This window comes from Urocampus carinirostris, chromosome 20 (assembly GCF_059441175.1).
Source record: "Urocampus carinirostris isolate Australia breed hairy pipefish chromosome 20, RoL_Ucar_1.0, whole genome shotgun sequence".
NCBI lineage: Eukaryota > Metazoa > Chordata > Actinopteri > Syngnathiformes > Syngnathidae > Urocampus > Urocampus carinirostris.
In genome coordinates, this window is record NC_142368.1 from 20216673 (window position 1) to 20235501 (window position 18829).

At 43.5% G+C, this 18829-nt stretch overlaps 1 protein-coding gene across 2 annotated transcripts in view; it reads left to right on the forward strand.

Moving 5' to 3' along the window:
- emilin1a (elastin microfibril interfacer 1a) overlaps positions 1-18829 on the forward strand; it is a 35818-nt gene that overhangs the window by 13106 nt on the left and 3883 nt on the right. The window contains exons 2-11 of one of the 2 annotated variants that reach the window (XM_088325699.1): positions 2312-2428; positions 6317-6501; positions 7220-7319; positions 7391-7499; positions 7569-7733; positions 12726-14003; positions 15920-16334; positions 18208-18333; positions 18412-18429; positions 18501-18635. In XM_088325699.1, the coding sequence (XP_088181825.1) occupies positions 2312-2428; positions 6317-6501; positions 7220-7319; positions 7391-7499; positions 7569-7733; positions 12726-14003; positions 15920-16334; positions 18208-18333; positions 18412-18429; positions 18501-18635 (2648 nt within the window). The remainder of the gene's footprint in view (positions 1-2311; positions 2429-6316; positions 6502-7219; positions 7320-7390; positions 7500-7568; positions 7734-12725; positions 14004-15919; positions 16335-18207; positions 18334-18411; positions 18430-18500; positions 18636-18829) is intronic. The other variant, XM_088325700.1, reaches the window with a different exon arrangement.

The following is an 18829-nucleotide window of genomic DNA, read 5'->3' on the forward strand; positions in this document are numbered from 1 at the left end:
AATGCTTTCTGAGTCCAACAATATAATCCCCGTTCATAAAGCGAGCTAGAAAAACATAAATGACATCATAGACAACATAGCAAGTGCGGATAGCCAGTTTTTTGTCATTGCTCAGTGCGGGAAAAACATGCTCGCCTGAGTAGATAACAGACTGAACCTGGTATTTATATAGCAATCGTAAGCAAGATATTGCTTGGAATTGGAAAACAAAACCTCTCCTTTCCTTCGTTGACTCCACCTGTAACGGTGTGAATCCAGCCATAATCTGATTCATCATAGAACTCTGCATCCAGGTTGCGGTTGGAATTGGATTATTGATTTGATCTTGACTGCGGACTCATGAACTTTGAGAAACTAGCGATACCCTTGGAACTTAAAATGTATTATTGTGTGACTTTAAATTCCGACATGAAACAGATTTAGGTTGATACTAAAACCCCATCAGTGCACTGAAAAAAACCCAATTTACAACTTACAATAAGTTTATCCACCAAAACAAGAGTAGATAAGCACTCATTACACAGAAATAGAAATAAAATAGGATTATTTCCCAAAGATTCACCAAATTTAGAATTTCACATTCAACACCTTTAACCAAATAAGAGTGTTTGCCTAATGTAACCTATGTAAAATGTTGTTTAGGTTCTTGCCCATTGTTCATTAAATTGTCAGCATTTGTTCAAATTAATTCTTACACTGGTGTTTCCGCTATTATTTTTTACCACTCATAAAACATAGAACTAGTCTAGTAGCTTTTCTTCCTTCTGCTTAACAGCATAGGTTCTTCGTGTCATTTATTGCAGTGATGTGTGGCAAAGCTTTTCAACACATGAATGCTTTCTGAGTCTGACAATATAATCTTGTAATCTGAGGATGACCAGAGTAGGCCTGAAAGTGGAGGACAAAATCTGCAGGGTTTTTTTGGGACTTGTAATCATTTTTATTTTGTTCGAACCTAAACCATTCTTTGTCATTTCAATGTTTGAATGATCACAATCTCCTTTTCACAATTTCATCCTTATATCCTCTGTAGTTGATAAACCTGACACTGAAGATCACTTGAGCGGCAAATCAGATTATAGATTTAATTTATTACCAATAAATACCCTGAGGGAAATTAACTAGCTAATTAAAACTTCTACCGTCTGTACTGGGGGGAAAATAACGGCATTACATTACAAAAGCAGCAGACTGACAAACATTCTGTATATGACAGTGGTACAATGAGGGCATACTGATTGAATGGTTCAGTGGGGCCTGTTTTTTAGCAGAAAAATGGCAGGGGGATCAAACTTTTCCCTAAATCTCATTGTCTTGTATCTGTACCCTGACGGTAGTAGGATGAAGTATTGGGATAGTGGGTGAGTAATATTGTCATGATTACTGATTGGGGGCACCTGCGGCTGCCCTGTTGGCGCCAACAGCCATGGGACCTGATTGGCTGTTGGACTATTTTTAAACTCCCGTCTTCCGAAAAGAACTCGTCAGACCGTCTGCGAACCTATGTTCTCAGCTAGGGAAGCTTTTTTACTCTCTGACACTATCCTGCCCTGCTTCCTTCCTGATACCTGTTGCCAACCTCTTTTCTGGGCCTATTTCTGCTTTTGTTCCTTTGTCCTGGCCATCGACCTGTTTTTGCCCTGTTTCCTGCCTGATACCTGTTGCCGACCTCTTTTCTGGACCCGTTTCTGTCTTTGCTCCTCCACCCCGGCCATCGACCTGTTTTTCTCGCTGCCAACGACTACCCTCGCTCGACACGGAAGTGCCACTTTCGCGTTCCTGCTATCTGCTAACCGTGACTGACGATCATCGGATCGTGGATGCAAGCACTGTTCTCTTTCTTAATAAAAACTGAATAAAACGAACACTATTGGGTCCCATCAGATATCCTGGACTATTGTGTTTTTAATTACATCTGAGAGGTTGGGTGTGGGTAAGGTGATGATTTTAGCTGCTGTACGAACTATATAAACCTGGACTGTAGCTCCAACCATTGTGTTGTCTTTCATGCAATCAATCCAATGTTGTCCGGAGCCAAAAAACGCTCAACATTATACTGACTGTTACTATTGCCCAAACAAAACACACAATGGTACATTGTTAAATCTGTGATGTCTTGATGTAATTTACCTTTTCCAATTATTATAATGACATCAGTTGGAGATTTAAACTCAATTATGTCTTGTTTTTTCTGGAAAACCTTGTCATCGGGCCTGACTCGACATTTATAATAAATTGCACCAGTCATCATTTCTTCATTTCCTTAAGCCTGTGTGTTGCTTTTTCTCTGTGTGTGTGTGTATAATCGTAGGAATTGGTGTGCTTATGTGGTGACCCGCACTGTTAGCTGTGTGATGGAGGACGGCGTGGAGACGTATATCAAACCCGACTACCAACGTTGTACCTGGGGCCAGTGTCCTCGAGTGGCGTGAGTAGTACCCATTACTGATCTACACAAACACATAGTAGAACCTGAGGGCTTAACATATTCGAGCAATTTTCCCCATTGAAAATTATGTAAATGTATTACAAAAAGATTTTTTCCAGGTTCAAACTGTTCCCATTTTAAAACAAGTGCATACATTTGACGTTATAGAGGTATTAAATAAATACTCCTTATTTTGCTTTACTTTGCTTTACTTTAAGGTAAAATAAAATAAAAGTATATCTGTCAAGTTAAATTATTTTTGTTCATTTTATTATTTTTTTCTTTTATTGACATATAGATTGTTGTTATTTTAATATAAAGTGTAGTTATAAAAATGTAAACATATAAATATATTGTTACGAAACTACCACGGTTGCCATGGCGCCCAATTGGCCCCGCCCGTGTGGCGCCAGCTGCGGCTCATTAACAGATTGGCTTTCCATCTTTTTAAGCTCCGTGCCCTCTCTCTTACTTGGTCAGTCCGTCAACGAACCTCTGCCCTGCAAGACGTGGGTTATAAAACTAAGAGAAATGTAACGCAAGTGGGTCCTGTCTCCGTTCTGGTCCTGACAAATACTATATCGATAATAAAAGAAACAATAAATATGAATATAAAACGGAATCATTAAAGAATAATTAATAAAGAAGATATAAAACAATAATAATTCTAATGAATAATAACATTAGTGACGTCATGCTCGTCCCAGTGTTTTTTTTTGTTTCAATTTGTTAATGTGGCGCCAACCCAAACCCCAAGATAGATGAACATTGAAGAGTTTATTCAAGCATGTCTAAGAAATGCACGCACTCACACGGGCATTATAAGGAGCTTGGAAGAGGCAGCAATGATGACACAAGCCAGGAGATGGTGGGGGCTATTAAAAATGATCCAAATTCTTTGTAGCCCCTTTGAATGAAATTATTTGACAATGGAAGGTGATTGTTCACCGTGTGGAAGATTTTGTTGAAAAGAGAGCGGGTGTGTGATGTCATTGTGAACAGTCGCATATAAACAGCATCCATCAGCAACATGTGCTTGAAAGTTCGGCTTTTGTGCCTCGTTTTTCCAGAAAACTCCACCTCGTAGACACTCAGGGCGTTCCGCTATATTCTCTGCACATTTAAACAAATACAGTATCTATCTCCTCATGAACTTCCTGGCTTTTATTGCACTGGCTGCTCTCCTGTCTGTCGGCTCCATCTGGCCTCTTCCTGTCTGACGATACTCACTTGACAAAGCCTTGTTTTGCTTCGGGGAGATCTTTCATGATCGTCTGGTCCGATATTTGCTTGCTTGTCGTTGCCAAAGTGTCGCCATGTGCGAGTTTGCACCCGACGGCTTCCAAATTCACTGATAAAACTGCGTTCAAAGCCACATATGCTTTACTCTGCTGACCAAGGAGTATCTGGTGTCCAAAGCCCAGGAACAAACAGACTTTATATGGGATGGGGTTTAATTCTGTCCTCCAAATACGGATCGTATTCACTGAGAAAAAAAGCAAAACAGAAAATTCTCCTGATGTTTTTTTTCTTCTAATGAAGTACAATCACGTTGATTTAGACACCAGCTTGAGTTTTTTATCCTTGCCTCATGATTTTCTGGGCCATGAGGAGAATGGAAAATAATCTCACTCTTTCTCTGTCTTTTTTTGTAATTGTTCCACCCACAACCTTTCTAGCAGTTTCTTAAATTTCCCCTTGACGCACGATTTCTCTTACTTTTCTCACGCTAATGCTGCAGCGAGCACGAACTTGAAGATCTTTGAGCAAACGAGTTCCAAGTAGATGAAAAAGCATTTAAAGGAAGAAAACCTGCTAAACAATTACAGAGCTTGTTAATGTGTCGAGAGTCGCTGCCATAAACATTTAATGGGACTTCTGTCCATTTCTATGCTTATTATTATCCAGTTTTTGTGATAGAATAAAACATTAATGGCCAAAATAAGCAACCTTTTTTTTAAGCATCAATAGCCGCATGTGGCTAAATTTCATCGCTATCATGGAGTATGAAACAATAATCTCTTTGGCACAGTGAGTCCTTTAGCCTTGTTTTGCGCCCAAGAAAACCTAGATTATTTTTATTAGTCAGCCGGGTTAATGATGTGGAACAATAGTCATCTCCCATCTTATTTGACATAACATGGGGCTCAGGGGGAAGGAGGGAGTTTTGTTTTAACCCTCACAGATATTGATGGTATTCCCTTTTCTACCAGCTCAGTGGCCTTGGGGTTAGGGCGCCCGCCGCGAGACTGGGAGGTTTGCTGGTTCAAGCCTCATACTTAAGACAACATTGGTACCCATTGCCTCCCAGCTTGGCGCTCGGCATTAGGGGTTGGAATTGGGGGGTTTGGTCACTTAATGACTCCCAACGAGATCTTGCAATACATCAGTTGGGTTGAGCGAAGGGGCCGGCAACCCCCTCCTTTGTATCAATCTCCCAGAAAAAGTCAAAAATGTGAATATGTTCTTGACTCTAGCCACCTCCCACTGGGGAGATATGGCTCCGGTATATAATATATATATATATATATATATATATATATATATATATATATATATATATATATATATATATATATATATATATATATATATATATATATATACACACACATTATAATATTCGCTTTTTTAGTCCCATGATGGTCACAACATTATTGTTTTATTGGTCACAGGGTTTGGGAATAACAAAAAACATGTTACGGCTTGACGTAATCAGGAAACATTTTTTTTAATTGTATTTTGTTACAGTTATAGAAAAAAAGACAATCAAATAGTGATTGCAGCATTACAATTTTTTTTAAACTTTATTTTGTATACACAATGCGCCAATAGACGAATGGTGTCATAATTTCAATCACTGACATGAGAGCAACAGATAGAGATTATGTTCACACACAACGTACACAAGCCGTATCTGTTGCGCAGATTCTATGTGGTGGCATCTTGTCCTCACTGCATGTTTGTCAGAGTGTGTTGCAGGTAAAAGCAATTCTTTATGTATTTTATTTCTACTTCAATGTAGCACTAGGTAGCTCGGTAGTGATGCGTTTAGGGGCATTTAGGAAATTTTATCTATTATCTTTTAGTATTTTTATCACGACCAGCACACAGGGTAGACCCAATCGCGTGATGTTTTCTCACAATTTAATTGAAAGAAAGAGGAAGGGCAGCGCCCGCGATCCTATGCTCACTGGACGCTGGAAGCAAGTCACCCTCGTGCTCAGATTGGGATCGGAACACAGAAGTGGATCTTCCGTAGCGAGCTATGGCAGTGTCAGCGACGAAAAAACTGGTCGGTAGCCAGGATTGGAAGAGCAAGGCGTGGTCGGGGTCGGAAACGAATCGTAAGCCAGAACGGGAGAGTGGACTTAGTCAGGGACAAAAAAGGTCAGAAGCCGGGACGGGAGAGCAGACGTGGTCAGGATCAAAACAGGTCGTAGCCGGAGACAGACGGGAGCAAAAACGGGACAAGTGGGAGTCAGGGTCGAAAAAGGCTTGCCTAGTATACACTGAGGTTCGCAGACGGAATGACAACAGGGGACAGACAGAACTGGGTTCAAATAGTGGCAGGGAGCCAATCAGAACCCGCGGCGGTTGGCGCCTAATGAACGGGCACAGCTGAGTCACATCAGTAATCATGACAATTTAGCAGTTTATTGTTGTCCAAAATTCACTCTTTGTTCACTGTTTTGTTATGTGGTGAGAGTCAATCTAAATACTCACCTGAGAAAAGGTTCGGAATCCTCACTTCAAACAAGTAAAAAAGTTTATTACATTTTTAAAGTAACACTCCCAACCCTGCCTGTTTGTGAAAAAGGGGTTTCGTAAAACTCTCCCGGAAGAACATCATCTTTTCATCCTCACCCATTTTCATTGTTTTCTCAGGTACCGGACGTTCAGGAGGCCGAGGTACAAGGTGGCCTACAAGATGGTGACAGAGATGGAGTGGAAATGTTGCCATGGATACTCTGGGGAGGACTGTCGTGAGGGGCCGGTCTCCGGCGGACGACCCCACAGCACACACATGGGCCAAACGCAAGGCGGCGGGCAGGGTGGAAGCGGTGAGTCTCGTAAGTGGCAGAAACTCTGAATGACTTAATATGAAGCACATGTTTCATATCAAGAGTTCTGTGGCCTTTGAGAGAAGAATCGGACACTCTAATTGTGAGTGTAATGCTGTGGTTTTGTTTTCAAGAGACATGATGCAATCATTTCCTTAAGTCTATCGAAAGCAGTGAAAACTGAGCCAGGCAGCAATTTGTCCACAGCCAAATGTACCCGAGTTAAAAAATGTCTTGCTGGCGTATTCGTTATCCCATTTACAAACATGAACACGCTTTTTCATTTTGCTGAACCAAACAAACCTGGACACAAAATCAGGTTTTTGCAAAAATGTGAACAGGGCATTCACTCATTAAAGCCAGAAAGGGATAAAAACATTTGCGTTAGTAAATACTTCTGTAATGATCTGCTGATGACTCTAATTATGCAGGAAATCCGAAACCAAGGAAGGCGCGCTCAAAAAAAGGGAGGATGTTTGATAACCTTGGCACAAAATAACAAACAAGTGATCTCAAAACAACTAACCAAATGTTCAAAAAAGAAACAAAACCAAACCAGTCGGGTTGGGGCAATATTGAGAGCTTAGAAATTATCTGCAGGTGTTGGGATGAATTAAGCACAGGTGTGCATTTTCCTGCCACTCCCCCCAAGTTGGCAAACTAAAAACAACAAGCCAGATTCTGACGTACTTGCGATGTTCAATTGCCAACCCTTTTTTGTGCTCAGGCGAGAGTGAAAAAGTGAAACAGCTGGAAGAAACAATCATCGGCCTCTCCAAAGACCTCCACAACATCCAAACTTCCATTCACGATTTAAACCACAAGTTGTACGTCAACGCATTCTTATTACCCCCTACGTGCTCGTCAGGAAAATAAGGTCAAATCTTGTCCTGTACAGTTCAGTACTAAACGGCGCCATCGTCCCAGCTGATTCCGCCCAACCGCAAATGAAGGAAACCATTCACAACATCCACACGAAGCTGGACCATCTGTATAATAGGACACAGGTAAAATCAAATGTATTTTGCTATATTCCAGGAACTGAATCAAGGTGACAATTGGTTTTGTTCGTTCAGGTCCACGATCAGACCCTGATCAGCATTAACAACCACTTAGAGAATGGTGGGGGTAATGACCTGGACGGAGCCGCCGTGGGGGGAGGACAGCAGCTGAACACACTCAAGGAACAAATACTGACCGAGCTGGAGAGAAGAGTGACTCTGTCTTGCTCGGCCTGCCAGGTGAGCCCCGATAGACCCAACAACAATAAATGCCTGGATCCGATTTATTTATCCAGGTGCCTCTCAACTGCACTTATCAGTACTCATTCTGGTATCATATAGTGTTAAAAGTATTATGAAAGTCTACAAATTCCACCCCCAGGGGTCGAGGATGACTGTCCAAAGCCATTTAAAGCCATGACTTTACTCTCCATAAACAGTGAGTAATTTCTGGCCTCATTCACCTTTCATGGGCCCTTGCAAGAAGGCCTGTGCCTGCTAATTGCCTGTGAGTGCCCATGAAAGAATTAGGTTGAGTGTGAGGGAAAATTACATCATTTTTTAACTATAAACTGTAACTGCATTTCCTATTCTAAATATATTCAAACTCTGTGTCGTGTCCGTGAAAGTCTGTATATGTGACGTTAAACACTCATGGCTGCATAATTATTGTTAAATTTTGGTATGTGTATATAATTTAGAATCGGGCCTCATTTTTTTTTTCCCCCGAAAAAAAACTTAGCAAAAACTTAAACTTAAATTTGTCAAGTTAGATAAAAATGCACCTTTTAAGTATTTATATTATATGTGTGTATTTTTTTACGATTATTTTGCTTATATTTTTTACACATTTGATCAATTTTCTACTGTACTTTTGATAGTGCGACTTTGCAATTATATTTGTATTTTTTACATGCAGTTTTAAATGTTGTGTCAGGACCAGAACGGAAACAGGACTCAATTGCGTAGTAATGTTTATCACAAGTTTTATTGAAGGAAAGAGGAAGGGCTGCGCCCACGATCCGGTGTTCGCTCTCGTACTTGGATTGTGAGCCGAACACGGAAGTGGATCTTAGGTAGCGAGCTATGGCGGTGTCAGGGACGGAAAAACTGGTCGATAGCCGGGACTGGTAGAGCAAGGCGTGGTCAGGGTCGGAAACGAGTCGTAAAGCCGGAACAGGAGAGTGGACGTAGTCGGGAAGCAACAAGGGGTCGTAAGCTGGGATGGGAGAGCAGACGTGGTCAGGATCAAAACGGGTCGTAGCCGAAGGCAAACGGGAGCAAAAACAGGACAGGACTGGGTTTAAGTCGGGACAGGGAGCCAATCAGAACTCGCAGCGGTTGACGCCAAATGAGCGGGCACAGGTGAATCACATCGGTAATCATGACATTTTGTTTAATTTACTGTACTTTTTTTCTTGTGTTGATGTAGTCTTCTGCAAGAAGTCCACTGAAAAAAAGGAATCATTTAAATTTTATATTTTGGGGGATAGGGGGGTTATCGGATTTTTTACATTGCTTTTTCTATTTTCTAATTAAACTTTAATGAGTATCAACCTGTGGTGAGGGACCCTCTCCTTGTGAGAGGTAAGAGAATTCTCCCACCATTGACGCTGTGTGTCGTAAGACTAAAGTGGAGGGAGCGAGGGGACTGGGGATCCTCTCCTCTCCATCTCTACTCCCTAAGAGACAGCAAGGCAAAGAAAGGGGGGCGGGAGACCGAGAGGTCTCGCAAACCCTAGTTATAGGGTCACTAAATGTGAGAGGATGTGGAAGTAAAGCGACTGAGTGGAAGAAAGAGGAGATCGGAAGGATGATGACTAAAAGGAAGGTTGATGTGTTAGCCTTGAGTGAAACAAAGATGAAAGGAAAGGGTGAATTACAGCTTGGAGGTATGTATGGTAGAAGGTCTGGAGTTACGGGTGGACATCCTAGAGAAGGAGTGGCTGTGCTTGTGAGTGAGAAAGCAAAGGAAAAACTGGTGGAGTGGAAAGAGATATCTTCCAGATAGATGTGGTTGAGGTTGAAGTGGGGTGTAGAAGTATGGATGTTTTTAAGTGCATATGGACCTGGTTCAGAAAGAAGCGCTGAGGAGAGAGAAGAGTTCTGGAAGGACTTGTCCGAATGTGTGGCAATTGCGAAAGAAGGGTGGAAAGTGGTAATACTAGGTGACCTGAATGCTAGAGTGGCGATGAAACGGTTGAAAATGTGATTGGTAGATATGGAGTACCAGGAAGAAATGAGAGTGGGAAGAAATTGATTGAGTTATGTGTGGAAAATGAGTTGGTGATTGGAAATACATTGTTTAAAAAGAGGGACGTGAATAAGTATACATTTGTCAGAGTGGATAATGACAGGATGGTGGACAGAGCACTGATGGATTATATAGTGGTTAAGAAAGGGATGTTAAGTAGATTGTTGGATGTGCATGTTTACAGAGGTGAAATGAGTGGTATGTCTGATCATTTTTATGTGGAAGGAAAACTGAGAATAGATGGATCGTGGAGGGCTAGTTATAAGAAGAGTGTGAGGGAAGAGGTGAAAATGTCAGAGTTGAATAAGGCAGAAAAGGAAAGAGAGTTTAAAGAGAGGATAAGGAAAGAGTATGAACGGATTAGTAGAAGAGAAGTGGAGAGTGTGGAAATTGAATGGAAGTGGTTTAAAGAGGCAGTGTTGAGGAGTGCAAAAGAAGTGTGTGGAATGAGAAAAGTTGGTCGAGGTATTAGGAAAGGAAATGAATGGTGGAATAATGAGGTATCAGAGGCTGTGACAGAAAAGAGACGTGCCTTTGAGGAGTGGCTGCAAGATAAGAGTGGCGATGCGTATGAAAGATAAAGTGAAGAAAGTGAAGAAAAGATTGGTAAAAGCGGCAGTGGAAGCAGCGAAAAGGAAAGCAAATGATGAATGGTGTCAAAAGATAGGAATGAACTTTGAGGAAAGGAGAAAAGTGTTCTGGAAAGAAGTGAAAAGAGTAAGAAACAGTGAGTATGGAAAGGAAGAGAAAGTGAAAGATAAGGATGGTAGATTGCTGGTTAGCGGTAGTGCAGTCAGGACGAGATGGGGAGAGTATTTTGAGGAGTTGCTAAATGTGGAGGATGGGAGAGAAGTGAGAGTCGAGGCGATCAATGGTATGGAGAGAATGCCCGTGTTGGGTGATTTAAATGTGAAGCCTGTAGAAACATGGGAGGTGCAAGAGGCAGTGAAATAAATGAAAGGGGGGAAGGCACCTGGGTTGGATGGTTGTACTGCTGAATGCCTGAAAAAGGTGGCACAGCTATGATTGACTGGTTAATACGCTTGTTGAATGTATGCTTTTTAAGTGGTGTGGTTCCTGTTGATTGGTGTAGTGCATGTGTGGTGCCATTGTATAAGGGTAAAGGTGATAAGTATGATTGTAGCAATTTGAGTGGTATCAGTTTGTTGTCTGTTAGCTGGGTAAGCTGTATGGAAGAGTCGTGATTAAGAGAGTGAGAGAAAGAACGAATGAGGTGGTGATGGAGGGGCAGAGTGGTTTCAGGAAAGGAAGAGGATGTGTGGATCAGGTGTTTGCAGTACGACAGGTGTGTGACAAGTATTTTGCAAAAGGTAAGGATGTTTATTTGGCTTTCATACACTTGGAAAAGGCGTATGACAGAGTTGATAGAGAGGCGTTGTGGCAAGTGATGGTGATGTATGGAGTGGGTGGAAAGTTGTTGGAAGCATTAAAGATTTTTTATATGAACAGCAGAGCATGTGTAAGAGTAGGGAGTGAGACAAGTGAGTGGTTCCCTGTGTTGACTGGTGTGAGACAGGGGTGTGTGATGTCACCATGGCTGTTTAATGTGTACAACTGTACATGGATGGTGTGGTGAGAGAGGTGAATGCAAGAGTATTTGGCAGAGGTGTAGAGATGATGGACAACAGTGGAACAGAGTGGCAGGTAAGTCAGTTGTTGTTTGCAGATGACACAGCGCTTGTGGCTGATTCTAAGGAAACATTGAGAAGGTTGGTAACTGAGTTTGGAAGAGTATGTGATAGGCGTAAGTTATGTGTCAATGTTGGGAAAAGTAAGGTGATGAAGTGTTCACGTGATGGAGTGGGCATGATGTTAGAAATCCGGTTGCATGGACGGGTGCTGGAAGAAGTTGAAAGCTTTAGGTACTTGGGTTGTGATGTGGCTGCAATTGGTGGAATGGAGTGCGAGGTGTTGCAAAGAGTGAATCAAGGAAGCAAGGTTTTGGGTGCTCTGAGGAGAGTGATGAACAACAAGAGTATGAGTATGGATGTTAAGAGGGGACTGTATGAGAGTGTGATTGTGCCGACTGTGTTGTATGGTGCAGAGACTTGGAGCCTGAACGCAGATTTAAGAAGGAAGTTGAATGTTTTTGAGATGAAGTGTTTGAGGACTATGTTAGGAGTGACAAGATTGGATGGATTGAGAAATGAAATTGTGAGAGACAGAACTGGAGTAGTCGTGGAACTGAGCAAGCGTGTGGATAAGAGAGTACTCGGTTGGTTTGGACACATGGAGAGGATAGATGAGGAGCAAATGTTGAAGAGGATCTACAGAGCAGAAATCAATGGAAGGAGACCAAGAGGAAGGCCGCGATTGACGTTAATGGATGGTGTTATGAGTGCACTGCAGGAAAGAGGTCTAAATATAATGGAAGCTAGAGCTCTTGTTGGTGATTGAAAGGAGAGGAGAGGGGTTGTGAAAGGATAGTGGGATTGTGGACGCGTTCTTAAGGATGGGCTGGGCACCCGTGTGATGCGGCAGGGGTAAACCAGTGAAAGCTGTCGGGCCCTGCTGTTGAACAGAAGAGTGTTGTGTCACCCTGACCCGAGTGACATGGCCGCTTTCTGGTGTCCCGTTTCATCTGGACGGACGAAAGCATGACCAACTTGGTTGCCGAGGTGCTTAACTTGTTTGGGCAATTGGGTTGGCCATGGTCCCAAAAAATTCGTGTGGGTTTTTTTTTTGTTATTTTTTTCCCTTTTATTTTCTTTGTTAATGTATGTGTTTGTCTTGCTGTCGGTCACCCCTCTTGGGGGATATGACCAAGGTAGATAGAATGATTATCGAGTCTGGCTATTGTAGCAGTCTAATTAAAGATAGAGCTAATGAAACAAAACAAACATTTCCTCATTTTAAAGGTTGACAAATGTCATTCTATTACATCATTTAGATTTATTTCCCCAAAATGAGTCACCATAAAAAGTCAACAACAACAAAAAATTGGTCATTGTGTTCAGGCTGGCGTGGATGACCTGAGGCGACAACAGGAGGAGGACAGAGAGAGAGTGAGGGCCCTGGAGAAGCTGATCAGCTCCATGGACCAACATTTCAGACAAAGCCTTCAAATTCTTCGTAGCGAGACGCAACGCTCGCAGACGTGCTGTGACTCGTTTACCGAGCTGGACAAGAAACTTTCCGACCTGGACGTCAAAGTCGACTCCACGTCGGATAAATGCAACGTCATTAAAGGTCGTCTGGATAAAGAGCTGGCGGGAAGCGCTGGAGGAAAAGGAAAGGTGACAGAGGACAGGATGAACAGCAAACTCAGAGAATTGGAGAAGCGGTTTAACAACACAGTGAGAAAAACTGAGCAGAGGTGCATCAACGGCGGCAACAGTTTGATAGATGGTTTCCAAAGAGACGTAACAGACCTGAGGAACACAGTCTTCACTCAGCTGGACGATCACAGCTTCAAAATTGGGAAGCTGGAGCTGGACGTGGCGGTTTTGGGAGACACCGTTACGGATCACAGTCGACGTCTGAGCCAGCTGGAGAACGTCACCGTTTTCCTAGACGGACGTTTGACAGCGGCTTCAAAAACGTGTAACGACACGTGCGGCCGAGGCGTAAAAGACACGAAAACTGAAGACACCGTAAAGACCTTGGAATGGAGAGTTGTGGCCAACCAAGGGGAAATCCAGAAATTCAATACACGCTTAAATGACCTGTCTGTGTCCGGTGACTCACTGACAGACAGGATCATCGACCTGACAGACGACATCAAAAAAATAATCGCGGTGACGGGAAATGGTGGTGAGAACTTCAACAGGATTGTCACGGAAGTGGAAACTTTAAGCCAGGATTTGGAGGACTGTTCTGTGTGTAGCAAAGCTGAGCAAGACCTGCGTTTGCTGGCTAATTCCACCAAGACTGGGCTGGACCGGTGCCGGTCTGACCTCGACAATCTTCGACGAAAAGTGGACTCGGGAGAGAGCGGCTGCTCTCAGGTGTGCTCCAATCTGCAGGAGGAGGTTGGGCGACTCCGAGAGCGCATCGAGACCAGCAGCGAAGACTGCCAGATCGACATAGACAACGTGAGGAATCGCCTAGACGGTCACTCGGACCACAACGGGAAATTGGAAGGCCGTCTAAAGTCCATCCAAGGTGAGCTGGCCAAGGTCATGGGCAACTTCCGCTCCATTAACGACACGCTAAAGAACGTGGACACCGTCATCGAGACGCACGGATTCACGCTGGACGATTTAACTGATGATCAGGACAGGATCCAGTCTGAGGTAAAATCCAGCGCAGACGATTTTGGCAATTACTGTACCTTTTGACTCCCAAAGCCAGCTGAAAAATCGTTTTAGGGAGCACAAACAAGAGAACCCTCGAATACAATCATCAATGTTTATATTTACAACGCTCCGTAAAAGCAAAATTAAGAAATGATGATGTTTTTCTACACAGCAATGTAGATCTGAGCCATGCAAGAATATGAAAGCAGGATGGCAAACTCAGTAGATCTAAAAGTCAACCCAAACTTGATCAAAATGGGGCTAGAAAAAAGAGAACCAAGTTTTGGGTTGTTTTGTTGACAATAAAACCCCCCTAAAATATTTATTTCATTTATAAAATGATTTCTTTAATAACATTTTCAGTAAAAAAACAACAAATAATTAGCTTTGTTTTTCAGCACTATGCTTTATCATTCAGGCTACATTGTCAGGACCAGAACGGAGACAGGACCCACATGCATTACATTTCTCACAGTTTTATTGGAAAAAAGGAAAGGGTAGCCCCATCCGGTGATCGCTGGGCACGGGAAGCAGGTCGTTCTGAATGCGGAAGTGGGACTTCCGTGGCGGGCGATGGCGGTGTCGGGAACAGAAAACGGGTCAGTAGCCAGGACAGGTGAGCAAAAATGTGGTCGGGGTCGGAAGCAAGTCGGAAGCCAGGAAAGGAGAGTAAACGTGGTCGAGGACAAAAAAGGTCGAAGGCCAGGACGGGAGAGTAGACGTGGTCAGGATAAAAAAACAGGCAGGGGACAGACAGGAGCAAAAAACAGGTTGGAGTCAGGGTCGAAAAAAAAAAGGCTTGCCTAGTGTAAACAGAGGTCCGCAGACGGACTGACAACAGGTGAAAGAAAGGAGTGGGTTTAAATAGGGACAGGGAGCCAATCAGAGTCCAAGGCAGTTGGCGCCTAAGGAGCGGGCACAGGTGATTTACATCAGTAATCATGACACATTTATTACCTACCCTACAAATTAAATCACATATAATAAGGTGCATTTTCTAAGCACAGCACATTTATTAACAAACCATGGGAACATTTATTTTCATGTTTGGCAATGTATATTTTAACAATTTGTTTAATTTGCAAATTGACTAACTGCAGCTTTACATCTGAACCAACTCATCACAAAGATTCTTATCAACTCAAGTTTGAGCTATGAATACAAATCTGCTTGCCTTGCTTGTCATACTGATTGATTCATTTCTACCCTATCCGGGCAGCACGGCAGCGCAGTGGTTTGCGCGTGTGCGGCACAGTTCTGAGGTCATGAGATCGAACCTCCTGTGGGGAGTTTGCATGTTCTCCCTGTGCTTGCGTGGGTTTCCTTCGGGCACTCCGGTTTCCTCCCACATTGCAAAAACATGCATGTCAGGTTAATTGGCCAGTCCAAATTGTCCCTAGGTCCTTCAGTCCCTGTGTGCCCTGTGACTGGCTGGCTACCAGTTCAGGGTGTCCCCTGCCCACTGCCCAAAGACAGCTGAGATGGGCTCCAGCACCCCCTGTGACCCTACAGAGGATAAGCGGTGCAGATAATGGATGGATCGACCTATCTTCGGAGCTCCATGAGTCAAAATTTGAAAATCTGACTCGAAACGTAATTTCCAATAATGAGGAGCAAGACAAACAGTATCCGCCGTGATTCAAGTTTGGATAAAACTAGGCTTGCATTTTTAAGCTGTGATTCAGTCGAGAGTTTGTAGTGTTAAGACCTAAATCGTGGCGTGACGAAGCGCTGTTTTATTAAACTGGAAATAGCCTTTGAGAAAGGAGCACTCGGCTACCATTTATGGCAACTGTGAGGATGTTTTAAGCGTTGTTTCATCCGAGCGTATGGACTTTCTTTTATGGGCTGGAACAATTGTTTTGGCTTCGAAATGCATCATCCGGACTAAAGCAGGCTTTTGTTTCTTCAAGGTGGATACTTTGAAGAAGGATCTGGCCCGGCACGTGGATGAGTCCAGCTTTAGCTTTGGCAACCTGGGCAAGGAGATCACATTAATCCGGAGTAACTTTGCCACGGAAGTGGGTGAATGCCAGCGTGTCGGCGACGGCCTCGATCGCCGCCTCTACAAACTGGAGGGACTGTGCGCCCGCTTCGACTCGTTCTCCGACTCCGTGCAGAAGATCAAGGAGGGCCTGAACCGCCACGTATCGGGCCTGTGGACTTGCGTCAACGGACTCAACGGGACCGTCACGTCTCATGGGCACGTCATCCAAGACATCCAGAACGTCCAGCTGGAGAAGGTCCACTCCAAAATACACAAGCTGAACTCGTCCTTGCTGGACTTGGCCGAGGACTTCCATGATTTCATTCGGCAAGATTTTGTGGGTAAGACTCACTGGAGGCGGGGCTTGCCCAATGGGAGGTTGTCCAACCGTGTTTGAAAAAAAAAAAGGAGTGCAAAGTAAGAATCCGGCCTGTCAAGCATTCACTTCTGCAGTGTGTGAAAGGGGAGTTTTAGTAAACATGAGGGTGAAGGACTGAGAGATTCAGGAATCCCGCTTATCAAGATGACTCCTATCCCTCCTTAGAAGGAGTTTCCCATTTTCTAACCAGCACGATTTGAACTTCACTTGTTGACATAGTCTCCCACATAGCTACAAGGCATATTTGTGATAAAGTCATAAAACCAAGAAAATAGCAAAGTTGTAGCTATTTTGCTTTTGTTTAAATATGTGTTCAAGTACTAAAAGCAAATAAGGTATTAACAATATTTGTATTAGGTAGAAAAACAATTTATCTAAAATTGTAAAAATAAGAAAATGTCAAGACCGGAACGGAGACGTTACATTTCACTCAGTTTTATTGGAAAAAAAGAAAGGGTTGCACCCACGATCCAGTGATCGCTGGGCGTGGGAAGCAGGTCGCTCTGAACGCGAAAGTGGTACTTCCGTGGCGAGCGATGGCGGTGTCGGCAACAGAAAAACGGGTCAGAGCAAAAACGTGGTCGGGGTCGGAAACGAGTCGAAAGCCAGGAGAGAAGAGTAGACGTGGTCAGAGAGAAAAGGTCGAAAGCCGGGACGGGAGAGTAGACGTGGTCAGGATCAAAAAACAGGTCAAAGCCGGGGAACAGACGGGAGCAAAAAACAGGTGGGAGTCAGGGTCGAAAAAGGCTTGCCTAGAGTAAACTGAGGTTCGCAGACATACTGACGAAAGAAGTGGGTTTGAATAGGAACAGAGCCAATCAGAGTCCGAGGCAGTTGGCGCCAATGGAGCGGGCACAGGTGCATCACATCGGTAATCATGACAGAAATGTCATATTGGAAGATTGATTTTTACATAGATTTTAAGGTTTGGCTTGGGTTAGGGCTAAGATTAGGTTAGCGTTCACCTTGGGTTTTGATTGAACTAGGCAGAGGTACTTGTTGCTGACCCCTGGGTTAGGGTAAGATTAGGGTTAAATTAGGTTTAGGGTTAAAAATAGAATAGGGTTAAGGTTACGGTTAGCCTAGAGTTTGGGTGATGGTAAGGCTAGGATTAGAGTTAAATTCGGCAAGGGTTAGGAGTACAATAGAGAGTACCAGAAGTAAATGGAAGGAGACCAACAGGAAGGCCACGATTGACGTGGATGGATGTTGTTATGAGCACACTGGAGGAAAGCTCTTGTTGGTGATAGGAATGAGTGGAGATGTGTTGTAAAAGGATAGTGGGATGTTAAGACACGTTCTAAAGGATGGGCAAGGTACACGTATGATGCGGCAGGGGTAAACCAGTGAAAGCTGTCAGGCCCTGCTGTTGAACAGAAGAGTGTGTTGTGTCAACCTGACCCGAGTGACATGGCCGCTTTCTTGTGTCCCGTTTCATCCGGAGGGACGAAAGCATGACCAACTTGGGTGTCGAGGTGCCTAATTTGTTTGGGTGTTTGGGCATTTGGGTTGGCCATGGTCCAACATTTTTTGTGTGTTTTTTGCTACTTTTTCCCTTTTTTAAATTTCGTTTTTGAATGTGTTTGTCTTGCTGTCGGTCACCCCTCTCGAGGGATATGACCAGGGTAGATAGAATAGATTTTTATTCGAAAAGAAAAAATGAGACAGAACACTGCAAATGAGTAAAGTGATCTGCCAGTTGAAAAATGAATGAATACTAAAAAAATATTTTACTTTGTTACTCTAAACTTCTAGAGTTCGTATTTCTAACTGGACTTTTTCCGACATGGAGAATCGGAGTGCCTGATTTCTAAGTGCTCGTCTACTGTGCGTAGGTCCCCCTGGTCTGCCGGGCCCCAAGGGCGAGCGAGGGCTGATAGGACCCCAGGGAGTAATGGGACCCCCAGGGAAGGTGGGGTCTCGAGGTGAACCGGGCCAGCAAGGACCACCTGGACCGCCTGGTAGACAGTCGATCATCTCAACACACCTTTAGCGTTTAATCCCGATATTGTAACTCCGATCTTTTCTTTCTTTCCCAGGTCTCAGAGGCGAACAAGGTCAGTGTCATGGTAAATAAACGTTATGTGAAACTTTTGATTTTGTAAACCTGTTGTCTGCGTGCTGCCAGGTCTTGCCGGGTCAGACGCCCACGTGCCGCGACTTTCCTTCTCGGCGGCCCTCACAAGACCAATGAGGGGCGTTGGGACCATCGCCTTCAACCACGTTTTCGTCAATGAAAAAGACGTCTACAACCCCACCACAGGTGAGAACCGCCATTTAACGTCTTTAACTTGTATCTAGGATAAAATCGTTTTTAGAATTTCGGAGTGTGATTGTAGCTACCTCAAATGACCCAAAGGAGTTGTCCAAATGTGCACTTTACAAAATAACGTTTCTTCTCACAATTTTGAAGGAGCTTGGGTACACTTTGATTCATAAATATGCAGTTTATTGACT